The sequence below is a fragment of the Calidris pugnax genome, unplaced genomic scaffold (assembly GCF_001431845.1).
Source record: "Calidris pugnax isolate Ruff unplaced genomic scaffold, ASM143184v1 scaffold8, whole genome shotgun sequence".
NCBI lineage: Eukaryota > Metazoa > Chordata > Aves > Charadriiformes > Scolopacidae > Calidris > Calidris pugnax.
This window is the reverse complement of record NW_015090830.1, coordinates 17,116,645-17,138,937: the sequence shown is the minus strand read 5'-3', so window position 1 is coordinate 17,138,937 and position 22,293 is coordinate 17,116,645. Positions and strand designations below refer to the sequence as shown.

The 22,293-nt window shown below is 42.6% G+C and overlaps 1 protein-coding gene across 1 annotated transcript in view; it reads right to left on the bottom strand.

Annotated features, from left to right (window-relative positions):
- Positions 1-22,293, bottom strand: part of BMP6 (bone morphogenetic protein 6) — a gene marked incomplete at its 5' end in the record, with an annotated part of 94,355 nt that overhangs the window by 22,844 nt on the left and 49,218 nt on the right. Inside the window, one exon of the mRNA XM_014940881.1 lies at positions 4,233-4,425. Within this exon, the coding sequence (XP_014796367.1) occupies positions 4,233-4,425 (193 nt within the window). The remainder of the gene's footprint in view (positions 1-4,232; positions 4,426-22,293) is intronic.

Genomic DNA, 22,293 nt, shown 5'->3' with positions numbered 1-22,293 from the left:
TCAGAGTAAACCAGACGTCACCTCAGCCTTGTTTGGTGAAGCCTCTTCTCCACACAATCCAACATGCATACCGCTGACGGCTGGCCACAAGCTTGACCTATCCTGAGAATTTCATTAATCTCTTCGCAGCATCCCACTGACAACTCCAGCAGTTTGTGTTATGACAAAACGTGGCCGTTAACTGCGGTTTGGTTATAAAACAAAAGCCTAGTTTCTAGGCACTGTTTTTTTTACCTTACGAAAGAGTGGAAGGAATGGGGAGATGAAAATATTACTGACACAAGTGAGTCAGTATTAAAATGTTTTCTTTTTTAAGAGAGAATGTACTTAGACCACACTGTCCTCAATGTGCATTTCACTGCCTGGAGCCTCCAAAAGTATCATTTTCATATTTCTGATGGCTTCGAATGAGAAGAGGGTCAAATTTCTCCCTAAAGGTTATGCTATTTCAATCAGCATTGATTGCTGATCATTTGTGCTCTCTCCGCATACACCCCTACCCAGGAAACCAATATAATCCTTGCTTTTAGCCTTGCCTACAGTGGCAAAAATCAGTTTGATTATTCAGTCACTGGCATAAATTTTAGCCTCAGGCTTCGTTTTGTTTTTAGCCATCAGAGAACGTCCAGCAGTGCCTTGCGATTCCGTGCAGCAGCGTGCACATCTGGGCTAGAGTCACACGCTTATGCTCTTACTGTCCAGATGAGCTTTTTTTTCTTTGTTCAAGTAATACTGAATTAAGCCACTTCATTACACTTAATCGGAGCCAAGGGATACTTCCAGGCTGTGGGCTTTGGTGAAGATTTATATTTACTGAATCTTTCTCTTATCTCCTGCCCTCCCCAAACTCATTTCTTGGAGAGGAGCAGGCAGGTTTCTTTTTATTTATATTTTTCCCTCAGAGATGCACCCTGCCTTTCTCTTATGGACTGCTGGTTTAAATCCATACATGCCAGCTGCCCTGTTAAGAATTATTTGTGCCCTAAAGTATTTTTTTAGCTACCAATAAATGCCTCAGACAACTGTTAACCTCATAAAAGCCAAGATTAACATGGTGACTTTGAACTTTCTCTTGAGACTGCCAATGTTGACTGAATAGGCACTTTCTGTGGCCTTCAGAGACAAATTTTCCTGACCAGAAGGAGTATTTGTCAGCAGAACAAGATGAAAAAAAGGAGTTACTTCAACTCCTTCTGTTTCACCTGCTAGTTCACCAGCTAGACTTCAAGATCTGTACAGACTCTTCCTTATGCAATAAAATATCATCAGATGTCAGGAAATATCAGGCTGTTATTCAAACCATTAGTCCAAAGGAAGTGTGACACAACTTCTTTTAGTTTTTTTTTTTTTTTTTTTTTTTTAAGTCAAAGGCAGCTGTTATTTTCTGGCTCATAAGATGTCTGCTAAAATGCAACAGAAGCCTTACAAATATTTAGCAAGTTCCTTCAAAAAACAGTGCTTTTTTTTTTTTTTTTTTTTGGAATTTAACCTTCTAATGTTCTCTACAGGAAAAGAAAATATTCCAAATTAATCCACTGAGATGAAAGGGGGAGAAGAAAGCACTTTGGATTTTCTTTCCACACAGTAAAAGCAAGTAAATGAATTGATAAGCAAAAACCAAAGCCATTCAGAGCATACAGCTCCTTAAGGCATACCAGAAGAATCTGAGGCATTTTCCCCCTCCACGCAGAGTTATTAGCAAACAGCTAAATACAACTTTTAGTATTTGTTTTCATGAATGTTTACAGGCTAAAGTCCATCCAGGTCATCAGTGTGGCTGCATGTTTGAATTTACAGCACCAGCCACCTATGGAGTCAGAACTTCAACTGAAGGTGACACAAAAGAGTGGGTAGCACCTTCTAATATCTTATTTTAACTGTCTTTAAATATCTGTGTATTTTTAATATATAGGGGACAATTAATATAGATGACAATCAACCTGGTCCAGTGGGAGGCATCCCTGCCCATGGCAGGGGGGTTGGAACTCGATAATCTTTGAGGTCCCTTCCAACTCTAACCATTCTATGGTTCTATGTACATATACATACAGAGAATACACACATATGCACGTATTTATACACAAGCATGCATTTTCATATGTGCTTTTATATTTTACATGTACATGAAAGAGTCCTTTAAGCTGAAAGGGCACGTCCTTTTTACAACTGTAAGAACCTGTGAGCCATCCCTGCGCAGATGGTGTGACAGGTCCCGCAGACTCACCCGAAGCGCAAGTTTCTTTAGCCAAATGTCTCCCTCCTTCCCACCAGTAAAAATAAATAAATAAAGAAGAAAAAGAAACAAAAAGGGAGCCTTGAGGGACCGGATGAGTCAGAGATTAGTAATGAACTACAGACACTCATCCCTGGGTCAGCGGTTCACGCCTAGCCCATGTCAGGAGGGACGGCGGATTGCTGGCAGTCTGGACCTAGGGGAAGCCACTTCACCATTCCCAATCCCAATGGCAGGATCCTCTCCACATGGCTGCCAGCAGTGGCAGGAGGAACATGACAGAAGGGAACTGAAAGACCCGAAATACTCGCCAGCTCTGGAGAAAGACCACCCTGGTGACCCCCTTTCGAGCTGCTGACTCTGCTCCATCCGTAGGGAGGTCTCTAGCATCCAGAGATGCCCAACACGCAGACCCCAAAGTGCCCAGTGCCAAAGGACTTGTGTCACAGCACAATTTGATTTTGGCATGTTTCTGGCATGGTATTTGAAACAAAGATACGAGGTGCCAGTGTCATTGCGTTACACAGAACTAACAGCCACTTTTGGAACAAAGAGTTTGCAAATTTGTTAGGAACAGGGTACATTAGGGGCTGTATCCTGTATTTTTATTCTCTTTCCCATTGCTTGTTTGTTCAGTTTACCCTGAAAGAAGGTTTACATACATATACTGAACTTCTGACAGAACTGACAGTTCTCCTTAGAAGAGGAACCTTAGACCTGACATAGTCTGTGCCCTGCTTTGGTGACCAAGACAGAGCAGCATATCAATTGCTTCCACAGGCACTAGGCAGAGCTTTTCCTCCAGCTCCAGAGGTGGGATGTCCACTTGTGAAATCTAAGCCAGACCAAAACTCACTATTTTTTATTCAATGTGGCTACAAATGAACAATACAGCTAACATCTATGAAATCTGCATAACCGTCCAGACTTCCATCAGCTCTTCAAGTGGGTATTGACGTAACATCCTGACTAGCAAGCACGTTACCCCAGGAGGCACTCCAGCAACCCACAACTCGAAGCATAAGGGGAACACTGACCTTTTAAAACTAACACCTCCTTCCCCATCACTTATATATCCAAGCATTTCTCTCCATTTCCCCAGAGGCCACACTCCCCACAGAAAACTATTTGATGTTGTCCTCCCACCAGCAAGTCATCAAAAGCAGATCCCCCCAGATGGTATCAATGGAAAGTCTGGAGAAAGAAGGAACAGAAAGGAAATCACCCAGGAAACCATCACGGAGGACAGAAATGGAGATTTTTTTAAAAACACTAGTGTTTCCAGCTTCTCTTTTTTTGCCTGCAACAGAGGAACAGTTCCAGTCCTGACACATTGCAGCAGAAGTAATTAAACACTTTCGTATCACAGCATTACTCTGTCATTTAATTGAAGTTATATTTCTACCTTTTTGCTTTGCACGATTCCCCAATCAAACATTATGCTTTTTAAATTAATCCTTCCACTTACACTTGTTTAGATTTATGCGTCAGTTGCTGTTTGGCCTCTCTTTTGCCACTGAAACACCAGGAGTGATTTTGTACCTGTGGACAGCATGCTGAATTTTCTTCTGCTTTATTTAATGTAAGTCCTGAGAGCAGGTCGAGTCTGCACTAAATACCAGTATTTGTCAAACTTTTGCTTTTTATGCTGGTAGTATTAAGTTGAAAGGAGATATGTGCATTTCAGTACACAAGAGCAATGCCAGCATAATAACTTGAGTTTAAGAATCTACTGGCTCACATTAGATTCCTGCTCTATTTAAAAACACAAAGGTTGCAGTTAAGCGACACCTTAGGCTACAATACCAGGGACTTTCTCAGGCTGAGGTCTGTTTTGCACTCCACCATGCCCATTTCCCACAAGGAAAGGACCATGCAATAATGCAACCCCTTTAACGTGAACAAAAGCAGCATTTATCTAGCAGTCCTCTCAATGTGAACACAAAAGCTCAGCCCAGCATAGCGGCTGGTGGCACAGAGCAAGTCCCCTCTTGCGTACCTGTTCTGGTGTTCCTGCAGAACTTGGTAGATGCTGATAAGGAAAGTTTGGTTTTTAAAGCTCCCCACAACGCAGTCCTTGTAGATCCGAAACTCAGCGGCTGTGACGGCCTCGCCCTCAGGAATCTGAGACAAATTAAATTTGAACTCCTTGTGGTGCCGCTGGTGAGGCGTGAACTCCTTGTCATACTCAACTGCAGATGGGAAAAGGAAAAAAGGGAACCGTGACTAAAATTTAACAACAAAAGGTTTCCACATGCTGCCACCTGTTCCTTCAAAAAAAAACAGGAATCCTATTTTTTTTCTCCGAAGATAGTCTTGGCAAGTGCCAGGAAAGCTTAGGCAGCTAAAGCCTTTCAGATACAGTATGCGGAAAAGATGAATGTTCACCTTCTCTAGCCAATGCCTTTGAGATTTCCTATTTTTTACAGAAAGGCCAGCTTTGACAGCTAAAATATGACTGTGCATTTTGCTCCTGTGTGAAACTCTGAAGCTGTAACTGCCCCCAGCATTTTCCACCTGTGCATCTCCACGTTCTTTACAGCATTTCCTTAAGCCTCGCACCCCTCTTCCAACAGAGGAGACAATTAGCTCCATTTTGCTTTAGCACATAAAGGCACCGACAGAGCTAAGTGCTAGCACCAGGTCAACCAATTCCCTAACTGTACTAAAACCTGGTGTTTTCTGGCTCCTGGGTTTGTGCATTAGCCATTGGACTTCCTTGTGAGCAGAATAAGATTAACCCTTGAAATAAACGTCATGTTAAAGTTAACCAGAGCTCCCCTTCCTTTTTCAGAAGCTTATTGAAGAAAGAGAGAGATGAGGAGTGATCCATTTTGCTTTCTGGCCTTAGCCCTCCTCAGGTATGCTATCGGATATAGAGTTTAAGACAGTTGCAAACCAGAACCCTTCCTTCTTCAGGCCTCAGGATTCGCGTTTTCTCTATTCAAGGCTCCCTTTGCAAACTCTGCTTCTAGTCTCACTTTTGTATTACTTGATTACATCTTGGTTTAGTCTGACTTTGATTTATTGTTCATTATTTCTTCTAATTGTCTATTAGAAATTGCTTAAAATATTAACATATTATATAAACATACAAAATTACATCTTTGAAGCCCTGAGGGGAAAAAAATAAAACAAAAAGACTGTTCCCATCAGTGCAACTGAAGAAGTATATGTCAATGATGAATAAATCACCATTATATTATCATTAGGGACATAATTACATTCAGAGAAGGCGGTGAGGGAAATACAGATCCTTTTTCACGTTCATCTTTCTGTTCACTTTTTGTTGCTACCCCTGCTTAATACATCAAACTGCAAAGGCGTCCATGAGCCTCCCCTCACAACATCCCATGAGGTAACCAGCAATCCCCGTTTTACAGCTGGGATACTGAGTCACCATGAGTGTGACTTGTCCAAGGACAGGCAGTGGAGGCTTGTGGTGGAGCCAGGAACGACGGCCAATGTGCTTGAGGTTCATTGCTTACCCACAGGTTACCTCCCCGGACAGCAGATACGTCTCCCGGCCACTGGAAACAGCCCACGGAGATTTTCCCCTCTACCTTTCCCAACTGCCTGTTCCTCCTCATCACCCAGTCCCAGTTTCGTTTGTGTCCTCTCCCTTTCCTTTGGCAGCCCTTTCATGTGAGCTGCCTCATCTGGCTGGGTCCTCGTCCTGGCTCCCTGCGAGACAGTTAGTCACATCCTTCTCTTTGAAGCTCGCCTGGAAATCTTTTCACCTCCGCATGGCTGCTGCTGAGCATTTTGTGGGACACCGCACTCGGAGATGCTGCGTTAAAGAGCTGTCATGGGGTGAACAGGCAAACCCACAAACCACTGCCAGAGCCAGATGCTGCTGCCTATTTTGGCAGTCTCTCATTGCATCTGTCTGAGCATTTTAGACATCAAACGACTGACACATGAGTGGGACCGGACCCTATGACTTTGGGACAGAAATGAGGTGGTGACACCTCCGTCAGAGTTTGCACCAAGTCAAACGATGGTACCGCTCATTTCCAGTGCCACCTGGCCGGCTGAGCTTCCCTTTGAAGCATCCAGCCCTGTTTTTAACTGGGAAGGACTCTGGCAATGCTGGACTGGTTGGCATCACTCATGCGTACACCCTCCGAGAAGGGGCCCGAAGCTGCCTGGTTACTCCCCACCCCGAGGCGAGTGCCGCAGGACGCGCTTCCCAAACCAGAGCGGCCACGTACTTTCAGAAACTCGCAAGCATCCAACCAACGAGCAACATTCAGCTGCTTGCAGCAGGACAACGTGCCCAACTTGGCCTTTTTACTTGCTGCTACAAGATGAGAGGATGTAATTAATGGTGAGGGAATGTCTAAATCCGCGGGTTTGGAGAGACATGCGTATGAAGCAACAATTCTCAATTTAGAACTTGCTAAGTCTCCGCTCACGGAGGCAACGAGCAGCAACCCACGTCCCCTCCTGTGCTGTTGTGGGGACAAGCTGACCTACAGGCAAGATGCAGCAAGGTGGCTTTTCCCCAAGCCGAGGACAATAAAATAGGATCAGGAAAAGCAAGGAGAAGGACACAACCAGGATGAGCAGCAGAACCCCATCAGGGTGCCGGAAAACTAAAATTACACCAGAGAGAAAGAGCAGAGGGAATATTCAACAGTTCCTGCCACATCAAAAATGCAATGTCACCTCAAAGCGCACGAGGCAGAGTGGTCCCACCAGGCATGGGGCTCAAAACAAGCCCAAACGTCCCGTTTTGTCATTACTTTCTGACCTCAAGTCAGCTACGGCAGGCTGACGTCCAGTCTCCTCCACTGCAAATTAGGCAGTTTAAAAGCAATATAGCCAGACTCAAGTCCTTTAAAATCAGTATTTTCCCATACCCCTCTTTAAAAAGTCAAACACCAGCCACAAGAGGAAGAAAAACCCACCCAAACACCTACCACAGAACATCAAAAGTAGCAGCAGGTACGATGCTTGACTCCGAGTACCCTTTCCCTGTTTATAACTTGCCCGATATATTTACAATAGTATTTTCCTGTTTTTTAAAACTTTCTTCCTTTATCCCCATCCTTGTCTGAATACCCCACACAATCACAGAAGCTGACTAAACTGATTACAGGGGAAACATTCAGACTGATTTCATTATCAGGCTTGGCCGAATAAACAACCCGAAATGCACAAACAAGGAAAACTTTTTTTAATCCTTCAGATTAAGTAATTTAGCTTTGTCTGTTACAAGAAAGGCACATTCAGAAAGAAATACTGTTAAGTTGATGGCGTCCTCCTCAGCTGCGTTCAAAAGCATCCCTACAACATCACAGGATGGAAAAAAGCCTACATTAAGCTTGTATGAAGCAAGTATAAAAGTTTAACGAGTTGGAAAGTTTTTCTGGCTATGTATCTTCCCATGATACAATGGAGGGTGGGTTTTTTTTCTTTGTGGGAGTGGTGAGATATTTAAGTTCTATATACTCATTGTCACCCCATCAAGTTAATAATCAACTGTTTTCATTCAGCAAGACAGCTTAAAAATATAAAATGCCAACAGTTCTTCTCTGGGGGCTTTTTACCCCCTGGAAAGTGTTCATTTTTAACAAAGAAGTCAAGTTTTAGAACAGTAAAATGCGGACAGGGAGGATCTGAGCTGCCGGTTCCCAGGATTGCCCAGTCTGTATTGCTATCGCGTTACAACGCATCTGATGACCTCGTATCCCAACTGCAGACAGCATACGCCAAAATCCCAGGCAACCAAAAAAAAAACCTGACAAATCCTTTCTCAAGCTGCTTTCCAAATATTTTTTTTTTCCACATGAATTCGTTCAGGTCGGTCGGATCGGTGCTATGTGAAACCCAAAGCTAATTTCCATCCGAAGATAGACACGTGCATGTCCCAACTGTGCAAAGCCCTTGCAGGGAAAATCAGGCATCTCTCAGGCGGGGCAGGCTGAAAGCGAGCAGCCCGGAGTGGTGCTGGCCTCCCATCACCTCTCCCCACTAGTGGCCCGAACATCAGGGCCAAGCCAGGCAAAACTGGGGATTGTATGGTCATGACATGAACTACAGCCATATAAAATCTATCCTCGTGGTCAGACTATATTAACCTGAACGTTATTACTGTTACCAGAGTAGCTCCTTGTGGAGACTATAGATCCAGGCATGCACGTACCAGGATGAGCTGGGAAAGGAGATGGCAACCAGAGGCTTTAGCCCATCATGGGTGCACGTCCTCTGAGCCAAAGGGACTGTTCACTTCACCAGGCAAATCTCTGCCCCCATCCTGGCTGGGGCTTCAGCTGCTCCTTCACTTCCAGCACAGTGAGCTGTGGACACCAGGAGCACTCGCCCCTCAGTTTTCATTACAGCTCATTTCTGAGCAGAGCGGCTGAGCACACACAAACAGTTAACAGAGGAGCCTGCCAGTAGCTCTTTACATTCCCCTTAACAAATATTTTTACATACTATACAAACACAACACTATTGTTAAGCAGTTAAAAAGGCAAGAATGGCAAAATTAGGGTTACTGTGGTTTTGAATTTTGTGTATTCTAATTCTAACCCAGTGTTGCAATAGCCAATTTCAGCACAAAATGTCCTTGGTTTAAAAATAACATACTGTTTACAATACTTGTTACTTTAAAAACACTGTACTGAAAAAGATTAATTAAGAAATTAACACAATGCATCTATTTTGGTAACTATACCATCCTACTTCCATTTGAGTGTGTTGCACACACCTTGGACCAAAAGAAATGCAACCCTAATGATGGTCATGAAAATAAACTCTCCTTGTACAGGAATTTTCAGCATTTCTTTTTTGATCTGAAGTAACTGGTAGGCAGAAATAACAGGACAACAGTCTTTCCTGAGTAAACACAATTTTCACTCAGAACAGTAGCACCAAGTGTCATGCTATTTAGCGTTTTTTGCCAGTTCTCAGCTGTCGAGAAAAGTGTTAGGTCAGGTCCTCAGCTGAGAATCTCAAGGTTGGCTTAAGTCTTTAGCTCATAGTCTAGGAGTTAAAGCCAAAAATACGAACAAGTATACTCAAAACCTAGAGCTCCAAAAGCAAACTTTCTAAAATATATTGTCTATATAAATTATTATAATTTCTACAGCAGCCTGGCTCATTGGAGGGGGCCGAGAAGGAGTGGAGTCGCAAACGAATGATACATGACCATTTGGGATGGGACGTTCTTCATCCATCCTGTCCCCACCAAGGCTGAAACTTCGTAAGTATCATTAGCATCTTACGATCTTCAGTGATTACTTGATTTTGCAGGACCACTGCCACCACACTCCAGCAAAGTGACCAGGATTCATCACTTCATGCACAAGGCAGATATTCATGAGTTCAGTTTGAGTTCAAATATAAGCCATTCCTAGTCATTTCTTCTCAGCCTTCACGTGTGACACCCTTCCTAATAAAATGAGAAAGTCCCTGCAAACTGGAGTCGCTAACAGATTTGCCCCTGTCTCTACATAACAAGCTCAGAGGCAACTTCTTCATTTTACGTCACCAATTTCTGCATTAAGTCAACAGCATTTATCACACCTGGAACAACGAAGCAGCGGATTAGGCCCCAAATACTTTAAGTATTACCACAGTTTCAACAGTCCCCTCTAACAAAAGGACCATGTAGAACATGTATTACTGATCTACTGCTGCAACCTTACTGCTGCATCACCAGAATTTCTTGAATAATAGCTGTCAGTAGTTTACACAGGACAAAAATTATGTAAGCTTAAAAAAAAAAAAAACCACCCTCAAACCTTGGTCACGGTTGTTGTAGACAGAAGCAAAATGCTGTAAGAATCAAAATATAGGGCAAGGTTAATACAGAAGTTAGTAGTACTTTTATAAGATTAACTGACACACGGAGCAGGGGACAGAAAAGGAGCTTTCAGACAAGTAAGTCTTTCATGCATCCAAGCTGAGGGATGTTCGACTTCAGTGTAAGACTTAGTCTTCATTTGGGTCTTACAGTTTGCCTCCTATTTAAAAAAAACAAGTGCTTATCCAGACCATCAGACACAGGGATATTCATGTATGAGACCTGCAGCACATCTTTTTTGCTCTGAAGAGATGCCCAGGATATGCCTGAAGGCTTGTCTGTATTTCCCACATCTATCAGGTCAATCTAAAACCAGACACCAAGTCTCCCAAATAGTCCTGCCTCACTGGCAGATGATCACGACTGTAGAAGCAGTGTTACTACTAAAGATTAAAGCTGACCCTTACTATTAGCAGTATTACCTAAATACTCTGTAAAAAAGAGCAAAGGGTACAACCCAAAAAAAGACCAGGAGACTAAAAGGCTTCATCCCTACTTTGTGCTGGTTAACAAGGAAACAGAAGTTATGTTGTGCTGAGTGGACCCACAGGTATAACAGTAGGCCAGCAGCAAAAACAGATGGCTCCTGGGAGCAGTGGGGATGCATCAGGGAAAGAAAGGCCCACTGCTGTCTGGTTTTCACACTTCCATATTGTACATGCCACTGTCAGTTGGATACCAAGCTAAAGAGACATGCAGTGACGTCCTATATCCACTGCTGCTTAGAAACAGGACTGATCACTTTCTCTTTACGGCAAGGACCCAAAAGAATGCAAAACCTTCCCATTCTCCCAACTGAGATTTATTAGCATGGCATTTCACAAATAGTGAGCAAGAAAATTCTTTAAAATACAAAAAACTCAGGTGAGACATTAAAATAAAAGGTCTGAAAGCAAATCCTGCCCTGTCCAACTTGTCCAAGGGAGGGGTAGATCCCTTCTTCCCACTTTGCTCTCAGCCCAGCAACTTCAAATACCTTCTATGATCACAGCAACTCTACACAGCCCCTCAGGATCTCTAAGAAAAGACTGTTTCTTTCCATCACCCTGACTGTGGTGACAGATCCGTCCCCTACACCAAGCGTCCTGCCTACTGCTCCTGCTGCCACTCTCCTACGTGCCACGTCTCCCCAGATTCTTCCTTCTTCATCCCCTTCTGAGAAGCAGAATGAGCAAAAATAACTAAATTCAAAAAAGGAGCATCCCAGACATCTCCCCCAGATTTGCAGTACAGCATTCCCAATGAACAGACCAAGGTTTGTTCTCATAGATGAGAGCATGTAAAAGCTCACTGGACATCAGTAATAACCTTTTCCTGCTTGCACTCGTGGTGATAAAAAGCAGTTTTTAAAGAGAAAAAAAAGTCAAGATAGTTATGGCTGAATCTGGCATTGAATCTTTTGTTGATCCCTCTGGGTCCAGCTGAGGTGGTCTAGAGACAACAGCTAGCTGTGTTACTATAAATACAGCACAAATGGAAGTTAATGCCTAGGCAGCTTAAAAATAAGAAGACTCAAGGCCAACAAACTCCAAAAAGAGTGCTTTCTTCGAAACAGCTATAATATCACATCTGGGCCGCCACAATATAAAGTGGAATTATTCCACTAACTTCAGTGGAGCAATGCCAGTTTACATCCGATGAAGACCTGGCTTTATACTCGATAGCTGTGAGTGCCAGAAAAGAATGACTCAGAAAAATAACCCCTCATTAATCCGATCCCAATGTAATTATGGAGATTAAATTTAAACAATAGCAAATCGCTCTCTAAACATAACACTCTACAGAAGATCTTCAAAGGAGGAGGGCTTTCTACTTTTGGACAAAGAATACAACTGAGCTCTTCTTTGTTTCTTTGTGCTGGGAATCAAGCTGGAATCAGCTTGTAAAATCAGATTAAACAGTTGCACAACAGCTTCCTTTCAGGATTCTTGAACCAAAGGCAGTCTAAAAATCAAAATAATGCACTAACCAAATATATAACACCCACGGGACACCAGAAAGTACTAAAAGGCATTTTCACAGTATCCACAAAGATGCCTACTGTATGGCCAGTAAAGCTTCTCCACTCCGCGCTGGGACGCAGGAGGCAGCAGGGACCAGTGTCGCTCTGGCACATGATGGGAAGAGCTGAAGTGAAGGTGAAGAGGAGGAGGAGAGCCTTCGGCAGAGCACTCTTGGGGGGAGCCGCCTCCTCTGTCCCCTCCCCACAGCTTCTGAACACAAACATTAACAAAAGCAGTATTTTCTTTCCATACGCTGGCACATATGGCAGGTATCTGCACTGAATACAGTGTTGTATCTTCGGAAAACAAAACATCTTTCTGCTTAAGAGATGTGAAATTGCTTTATCAAAGGCACTACTGTTTGCATTTTTGTGGCAATATTAATGCAGTTCCCGCTGAGAGGTTGATAAAGACCCTGACGGCAAAAACACCCCTCTGGAAGAAGTGATCTGAAGCTATTTTTGTATTGAGTTTCCAAATAATTTATGATTAAAATAATATTATCCTTTCCAAAAACCATTTCTACTTCACAGCCAGGTTTCAGGCGTGCAGACCCAGTGCTTGGGGAAGGCTGCGATGCTCTCAGCCTGCCGGCGGGGACACACGACAGGAAGCACTTGGCAGCTACGCACATGGAGGGAAGAGGATGCTCCCACCGCTCCTGTTTGTGCCCTTGGCTTTACGTTTGGCTCCCGCATCCATGCCCACACAGGAACCGCTCGGGGCACTTAGAGCCACCCGTGGAAATCATCTTCTTGCTGTGTTTCCCACCCTCCGGGCTCGCCACAAGTCACGCCGCATTTCCTGCTGGCATGGCCGCCGGCACGCAGCTCCCTGGAAGCGCGCAGCTGCCCCAGGTGCACTGGCTGGGTCTGGAAACGTTTTCAGGATTTTTGGAAATGGTGTAGCGGTTGCCTGACTTATCTCGCATCCTCTCTTAAAATTATCTGCCCTTCCGCAGGAATTTAAGGCAGTCCAAGGTAATTCACTTGCATGTTTGAGCTAAATTTCAAAATTGAGGTTGTGCAAAGCGGGAAAGTTTTTTTAGTTTATGGGCATTTATCTCTCTGCTTTTTTCACAGGGGAGTTTTTATATTTATCAGTAAGATTGTGAATCAATCAGCAGCAAATAGGAAAGCAGGCAACATAATAATGCTTGCAAGTTGCTCTCTGTCATTTTGTTGCGCACTCATCTCTTTGCATCACAGGCAAGTTTCAGCTTTTCATTTAATAGCCCAGCTGAGAAAGATATTTCCTGAATACAGTGCAATCACTCCCTGTAAAAATACTGCCCAGAGCACTTACAGTTTTAGAAATTATTGAAAAGGCTTAATCCATCATTCAAGACACCGATACACAGAGAAAATCAGCCGTGCTTCCAAGCTTGTCATGCTGTCCTGAAGCCTACACTACATTGTAAAGGTAGCATCACTGACATGACTCCAGCAGACACCATGCAATGCTGATTGTGTCACTTATTAGTGTTTAGTATTATACACAGAATTGCAATTTTAAATGACTGCGTTAAGCAGGACTAAAACCAACAAAATCATTGTCTGAAGATGCCACAAGCTCCCGAAGTTCAACACAACTACAGATCAAACGCTCTCTGGGAGAGTCAAGACAAGAAGATGTCATGGCTCTGAAGACTGAGGAAAGCGAAAGCATTTGAGGAAACAAACTAATTGTAAAGATTATGATTCTTAGTCATGTGCATTTGTCTAAGGAGCAGCATGATTTGGCAATGAACCCCCTCCCTGCCTCCTTTTACCATAGCTGGCTCAGCACAGATTTGGAGGGAGCAGCTCCTACATGTCACTGGGATGACAGTCTCCCAACCACTGCTGGGGTCAGGCACCACCACGGCACCATGACAACCCCCTGCACCAACTGGAAGAGTCGGAGCCTTGGAAGATATCAGTCTACGCAGAAACACTACAGCACCCTTGCTAAACCCAATATTTCTCTTGCTGCCTAATTTATCACTCCTTTCTCCCCAGGCTTCTGCTGTGTGTGTTTGGCCCTGGGGACTGGAGGAGACATAAGGCGAAGCAAACCCTCTCTAATGGAAACTTGAGGAGCCCCAGTACCAGCTGCCCTGATTCCTCCTGCTCTGCCAAATTACCTGTGAAGGCAGACATGGCCTCTGTCCTCAGTAGGTAAGAAGAAGCCTGATTGCCCACAGGGTGTACATAACCCTGCTTTCCAGCTCCCTCCTTCTTCTTGTATGGGCAAATTAGAGAGCTGGGAAGGAGAGTGAAGGACAGGAAAAGAGGGATGGAAGAAGAATAAGGGAAGTCTCACCATTTCCACATCCTCCTCCAGCCCAGGCAGACAGGCTGTGAAGCCCCTTAGGGATGGCTCTCACTGTGCAACCCTAACACTTCTGGGAAGCACACAAGAGCTACAACCATGAAAACTGTAGAAAATCCAACAAGAGGCAGAAATCCCAGAATATTTTACATTAATTACATCAATGTGAGGTTACCGTCCCTCTGCAACACAATAACATCTTGCAAAGCTCTCTCCCCACATGTGCCCCAAGCCACATTTTGTGCCCACCATGCACGTTTCCCCAAGTTCACACACCTCCCTGAGAGCTGCTTTTTACATGGGACCAGTCATGCCAGCTCCCTGCCACCTGCCTTGCATCCGTTGAGAGCAGATGTCTGAGGAAAAGCAGAAGAACAGGGCAAACCTACCCAATACGTCCCCAGAACCCTCTCGTGAGTCCATGCTCAACACCACCCGGACCCTGGTTTGGACATGATGAGCTCTGAGCACATTCATCCTCCATGCAACCTACAGGAAGGATGCAGCTGGGGGCAACCAGAGGGAGGTCCTGACATGCCTCGTTCATTAAAATGGGGTTTTCCTGCCCTTAGCAAACCAGTGAAATCCGATTTCTTAATCTGTCCACTGGCCATGCCAGCAGGGTGCGATCTGGGAGGTGACTTTTTTACCTCTGAAATCTCATCTGCTGTCAACCAATATAATGATGTTGCGGAGAGCCAAGCAGCTGTCAGACATGTAAAAATTTGCAGCCGCTGTGGGCGGTTGGAGCAGAGGTCACAAAATGGTCATTAATAGTTTTACCTAACCTGCAGCCTTTCAGCTTCTCAAAATACGGCTTTAAAAAGAAAAGAAAATGACATCACACAGCTTTAACAATCTGCGTAGGGGTAAAGAATTTCACCCTTTAAAAAAAAAAAATTAAGTAAGAAAAAAAAAAAAATCGACAAAAAGCCCCGGTTTGCCTAACAGCTTTTCTCTAAGCCTTCCTTTTTCATTATTTTTTATATTCCCATATCCCCCAGTGACCAGAAGCATACTTGGAATGTCTCTGTCCATCTGATAAAGCCATCGGCGGCTGCAGCCCCGCACTGGGCCCGCAGGGGACACAGCTCCTCTTCCCGGCCACAGAGCACGGTCCCAGCCTGGTCAAAAGCCAGGGAGATGCAGCTCTTTGGGGAAGAACGGGAGAATCCTGATCAGGGTGGGAAATCCTAGGGAAAAAGTAAGACTTGAGGAAAAACCCCATTAAAAGAACTCTTAAAGCAGGATTTGTGGAATAATCCTTAGTTCCACATTGTTGGCCTGACTTTAATACAGTAGCATAGCTGGGTAGTTCACCTGAAAAACATCCAGCAGGAAAAGGGACAGCCTCTGCCAAATTCTACTTTTTTTTTTCCCCTCCTTTTTTTTCCCTCCTCTCACTTTCACCAAATACACAAAGCAATCCTTAGGCTCTAGGCATTTAAAAAATCAAAGTTTTGTACAAATGGTCTTAAAGTAACAGCACATAAATTGACTCCAAAAGTCCTCTGGTTAACAAATAGGAAATTAATAAACCTCACTGGTTTATAAACCAACTCAGTATGTAGGCAATTTTTGGATTTCCGTTTATCTTGACCCTTTTCCTTAAAATATCAGGTTCCTGGAGAAAGAATTTTAAAAGAACAAAGGAGAAGGTGTTAAAATTCTCAGCAGAGCCGCTTGCCCACAAATTAATTTTTAAACATTTGGCTTCTATGTCTTCCCTCCTTGCGATTCATGTCCCGGCTGTTTGGCTATCCCAGCATTTCTCTGCCCCACCCAATCCTGCCTTGTCATCACTGATTTTATTTTTCCGCTTCTTCTCTCTTAGTAATGCCCTCCTCTCTTGCCTTGACTGGTCACATGCCATCCTTGGAGAAAAACATCAAGACTCTTCCAACTTTTAGTAAAGATAAATACATAGAGAGAGATCAATTGAAATAAATACCCAAAGCCAATTTCAAATTTTGGTCTTAAAATACGCCTTTTATCTTTTGTTGTGCCTGAAGTGTTTTCAATGTTGTCAACAGCTGAATTGCCCAGACACAGATTTTAGTTTATGACTCAGTGGCAAGCACATTGGTTACCAAAAAAATTTGCCTTTTTTTTTTTTTTTTTAAATTGTATTAACATCTTTTTTTCTTTTTTAAAGTTACTGTAGGATGGTAATGCTATAGACCTGACAGTGCTAGCAGAGCTTCAGGGAGATAGATGCCGTACCTAGTCGTTTTGTGTTGGTGTTTTAATAAGAAAACCATCAACCATTAAAAAGTTTGGATCACGTTAGCACCTCAATGCTCTCTCTTTACAAACGTATAGACAGCAGAGTGATCTGACGAGAAAAACTCTTATTAATGCACATTTACTAAATCATTTTTACCCCTGTGCACCAAATGACCCTAACAAGTGGGGCTGTGGCTTACGGGAATGAATGTTTTTACTGCCATTCTCCTGTAGAGACAGCAAGGCCAAGCCCTTGTATAATGTTTGCATGCAGAAAAAACACAAGTATACAGCATGTCCTAGTACAAAGCTTCCTTCAGTTAAAATAGGAGAAGAGGAACCTAAATGTTGTATAATTGATGTTATTAGCTGCAGCTGCTATCATACTTGGAGAAATCTCCAACTCAGAAACAGCAGTGATGAAGCACTCCAAGATGAGTAATAATATGCTTGATATTAATGGAGGGGGATAAAAAGGATTCTAAAAAATGTGCTCTCTGGTACAATAACAGCCTCTCAGAGAATTGCCAGGCAGAAAACACTGCGGGATACCAAAAGAAAAACACACCACATTTAAAGTGTTGTCTCCATTAAACTGAAATTGAGGGAGGGGGGGAAGCCGGTTGAGAGGAAACCCCCTGTATTTACCTAACCTCCGTGAATGCTAATGCTCACATGTGTGTTGTAACAAGATTGGGGACTTTGAAAGCTCTAATCAGTAGGTGCGTGAACAAATATTTATTCTGATCCATTCCAACTCTCTGTGGTTTGTAAATCCTCAAGAAAAAAAAAAATCTGCAGAACAAACCAGTCTAGACCACAGATTTTGGCTACTTTATGCTAGTTAGAAAATTACAGGAAACAGGCCAACTAGGAGGGTTTTTTTGATAGACTTTTTTTGTTTGTTTTCTGAAGACCTGTGACTACCTGATATACATGCACTTGTTTGGGTAGCTGAGGAGAATTCTTTCAGGAGGTCTTGAAAGCATAATCACTGCAATATAGAATTCCACATGCCTGATGTCTCAGCAAGTTGTTGATGTATATAACCCCGCAGACTCTTTCTGACCCATGCTTTTCATCCAAAGATATTTTAAAAAAAAAAATCCCAACCCAAATAATAATGCCTTTGTTTCAAGATCCTGAAGAGTTTCTAGCAACGGTATTTCTTGCCCTGTTACCCAAACGCATGGAAAGAATCACTCGATATCTTTCCATCAGAGGAAAATCTGAGCTGGAAAATATTTTAGATAGAAGGTTTATCTTATTGGGGATAGCATCCATTCAAAGTGTTAGAAGATCTTTCCATCCAGCATTAGAAAACTTTTCTATGGGACGAAGACAAAGTTTCTGCCTTTACCATGTGGAAAAAATCAAAAGCTTGAGCAACTCTGCTTTCAGCTGAGCCAGAAAGAGCCTGGGTGAAACAGAACTCTCAGCTCTTTCTGTAGGCACTGAGATAAGGCCTGGGACGTTAAAAAATCCTGGTAAATACAATATATTTCCTAATAAGTATTTCTACTATAAATGCTTTTCTCATAATTATGATCTTAATATTTTGGATTTGGGTGGGTTTTTTTGAATTTGGGAAAGCAAAAACCTACGATGAGATATTTTTAGTGGGAAGAAATAGATCGGTCCAAAGACTAGCTTTTATTATAAATACAGAAAAAGCTGATACTCAACAACAGCAAAACTGATACGAACCTTCTTGATATGTATTTTAACCTTATATTTCTAGCTCAATTTTATGAAAAGATTTTTTCCTCCTTTTTGTTTCTTCATAGTTGATCACGGCAGCAAGAATAGCATCAATGCAGTGATAGCAGCTGGGATAGCTATCCTGCGTCCGATGCATAGTTTGCCATAGGACCTACTCAAGTTGCATCTCACCCAAAAAGGCCCTGGACATGGACAATGGTCTGCTAACTGACAGCCTGACTGACCTGAGATAAGGTTATTACCGCCTGTGATTTACCAAAGTCATATATTTGATTTGGCTCAGTGTGTCACAGAAAAATCCTCTATGGGTACTGTGGGATTACCAAATAAAAACACCAAGATCTTTAGACAGGTATCTGAAACAGTATGACTATGTAATTTAAAACAAAACAGAACAAAAACACCAAAAAAACCAAAGACAATTAAAAAGCCTACTGTTCTCTGCATGCAGTGCAATGGAAAATCTTTAAAGAGGCACTCAAATCTGAATTTTGGCATGGAAGCTCCCTTCCCCTCCAGCCTCCCCTGTCTTTAATTGCCTTCAAGATGGGAACCCTCTGACCACACAGACTGTTCTCCTCAGCACCTTTCAAGAAAATGACCTTCCCGTGGGCAACTGGATGACTTGAATGCTCTGCAAATTAAACAGCTTTATTTTCCTTGTTCAATACAAAACTACTGAGGCCCCACGGCAAGTTCCAGCTCCCAACACTGCCCTTCGGGCTGTTGCCACCACTTTTCCTCTGTAGCAGGGTCAGACCATGCAAACACTACTCCAATCTCAGAGTCCACCAAAGCCCAAGCTCACTGGTCTCAGGGCACCTTGGCAAGCCCACTCCGACACTTTTCTGAATAAAATGAAAACAACCGGAGGGAAGGAAGAACCTCTTCCTCCCTCCCTCTTCTAGTGTTTTATTTGCAGCAGCTTTACAGTTGAATTTGTAAGGGATCTCCAAAAGAAACTAGATTTTGCCCCTTCCTCCCTGTTAAAAATCAATTTTAAAAGTCATACTGCTTTCAGAATTGATGGGTTAGAGAAAAGACAAAGTTCATGAGCTAGTCTATCCATAAATAAATACAAGTTTACAAGGACCTGTTAAGGTCCTTTTATTTTGATTATGTTGCTAATGGCAAAATGCACACTGATAAACTTTCCAAATTAATACATATATAAGGGTGGAATCAAGTACAAGTTGATTCAGTTCAAATAAAAAAGTCTTGCTATTATATTATAAAATATCTCCATAGATTGCCCCTGTGTGAGCAACTTTACCCATGCCACAGCAGGACCTCAGGAGTCATATAAAACCACAAGTAAAACAGGTAAATGGATGCAAAATTGAAACTGAAAAAAAATAACACAGTGAAATGCCTTAAAATTTACTATCTGCTAATACATACAAATAGCCGACTCTCATTCTGTGCTCCATATTGGTGGTGTCCTACAAGTAGAACAATAGAAGAGCCTAAAGTTGCATTTCTATACAGCTCAGATAAGGCTCTGGGGTGGACTTTCACTATGCCCTTCCTCAAAGACTTGTATTTCTTGTGCACACAGATTTGATGTTGTATTTCCTGACATGGATTAGTTTTCTTCTTATAAGTTAATGTTCTTGAGAGGCTGCACACTCTTAAATAACCAATATGGATGGAAACAAAAGTCTCTTGGACAGAAACATGCCATATTCAGAACACAGCAAAGATTACTTCTTTCCCTTTACTTTTTCTTGTCCAAGGAGATACACCTTACAAGCTCAAACTTAACAGCATTAAGCAACAGCAAGAAATTGTCTCTCAGAACCCTTTCCAACACAGCCGCCTTTGCTGGGAAAGTAAATGGTCTTGCTTGATTTCCACATTACTAAAAAACAGAGCTTCAGTAAGGAATATTACTGAATCAGTAGTAAAAATTTCTTATTTTCCTTCCTATTAGAAATTCTTTACAAACTTTACAAATACTATCACGGCTTAGATGTTTTACAGGTAGGCATTAAAAGCTGAAGCTCACAGTAACACACCCAGCCATCTTAAAAAGGCCCAGGATTATTATAAGGCTAGAAACAGAGCTTCCATTTCCAAAACACCAACACTTCTAAGGGGATACTGTATAATGTCAGACTGGAAGCAAAACATCACAAAGTTAAACCAGTGAACCAAGAATACAGAAATTACGTTTTGCTGGAGCAAGAAGTTTCATGCTAACACTACTTTAAAATTCAAACTTGCAAGAAAACAGAAATCAATAGATGAGAAGATACAAACGGCCTAATTTCCCCTCAATTTATTCAGAAGTCAGTTGATTTTTTTATTTTTAATGAAATAATCTTGCTCCTGGGAAATAATTCTATTACAAAGAAAACTGTATTTTTCAACAGAAACCAAAATTTTGTCCCCAAATGCCCGCTCAGACCCATCTGTGACCCTTGCCGCAGCGCTGGATGTGCCCTTGGGCTGCTGTCTCTACTGCTGACAGCCACACACACAGGGAGAGCAGATCAGCAGAGGAGCAGAACGCTGCGCTTGGTTCCCCCAATACAGCAACGATCCCTTGTCCAAAAAGTTTAACAGCATTGGGCTGCACAGTGGTACCACTGTACTTTCAAGGCACTGATATCACAACAGGCAGAAATACCATCACTACCTCTAAGAGAGGTTAGTCCTCTACGTGGCGTTGCACAGAGCACCATGTGTATTTTCTCTTATGGATGCACTCAATTAAATCCTTTCCAGAGACACAGGTGGGGTTTCTCCAGTGATTTAAGCCTAAGTTTACACAAACCCTGGGTGATACTGGGGTAGATGCCAGCACTGCCACCACATTGGGTGAAACTGCCCATCAGAGAGGCTAGAGCATGCAAAGAGAAAACCCTCAGGGGAAACCTGCCTGGTTTCAGGGGAGGCTGCTGCTTTGTAAAGTAGTACCCAAAAATACACTTAGGTCATTTCAGATTATTCACAAAGACCTCAGCTGAGCTGAAACAGTTATCAGAAAACCAGAAGGTCTTGCACACACCTCTGCTTGGGCCAGAAGGCTCAACCAAAACCATACCTGACACTCTTGAGTTATTTGAAATCTGCAGTCAAAAGAGTATCCCTTAATGAGCAACACTGTAGGACAAGTTTTTTTATTAACTGATGTAATAGCCACACCTTTCACAAACCAGCAATAGGTTAGTTAAGAGTCTTGTGAAAACCCCATTCCACTCTTTACTCAATGTAAAGAGTCTCATGAAAACCCCTTTCTACAAGGCAAGCTCTTTCCAAGTTATTTGACCAATTGCAGGTATTTGCTTCTGACATAAAGCCAAACATTATTTGCTTTTGGTTTTTTTTTAAAAAAGTACCTTGGAAAGACCCTGGGAAACTAGAATGTAAATTATTTTGCAGCTTCCCTCACAATACTTTTCTCTCTACAAGATGAAATATTTTGCTGGCATTTGTAACAAATCTATATTTTTAATGCCAGTAGCGTGCTGGACAAGCAAGGCAATTTAATGCTGGAAAATATTCTACTGGATTTTCCTCATTTCCCAATAAAATTGGCTGAACTTTATTTGGCTGTTCACCTCCACCAACTAAAGACTGACATCTGCTTTTTTGGTCTCTGTAGGTAATAGAAAGTTTCCATTTATTTAGAGTTCATTTTGCATTTTGCATGAAATAGCATTCACATCGCAAGGTACAGTAGCAGACATTAGAAAGACTAGAAAATAAAAATCACATCTCATGATCAAATACTGCATCAGCTGCGTAGCTTAAAATCTAGTTAACCTCTTTACAAGAGTCTACTCTCCACCTTGCTTATTTAGTGCACAATGCCAGGAGGACCCGTAGGTCCCTTGCAAGTACCATCCCCACGGAGATGAAGTGCTGAAGCACAACTAAGGCGCCTTCAGCACTTGACAGAAAATCCTTGCCTTCTTTTGGGACAGGACTCATGACCACGTTTGCCTGTGTAAGCAGGCCTTCATACTCCTGCT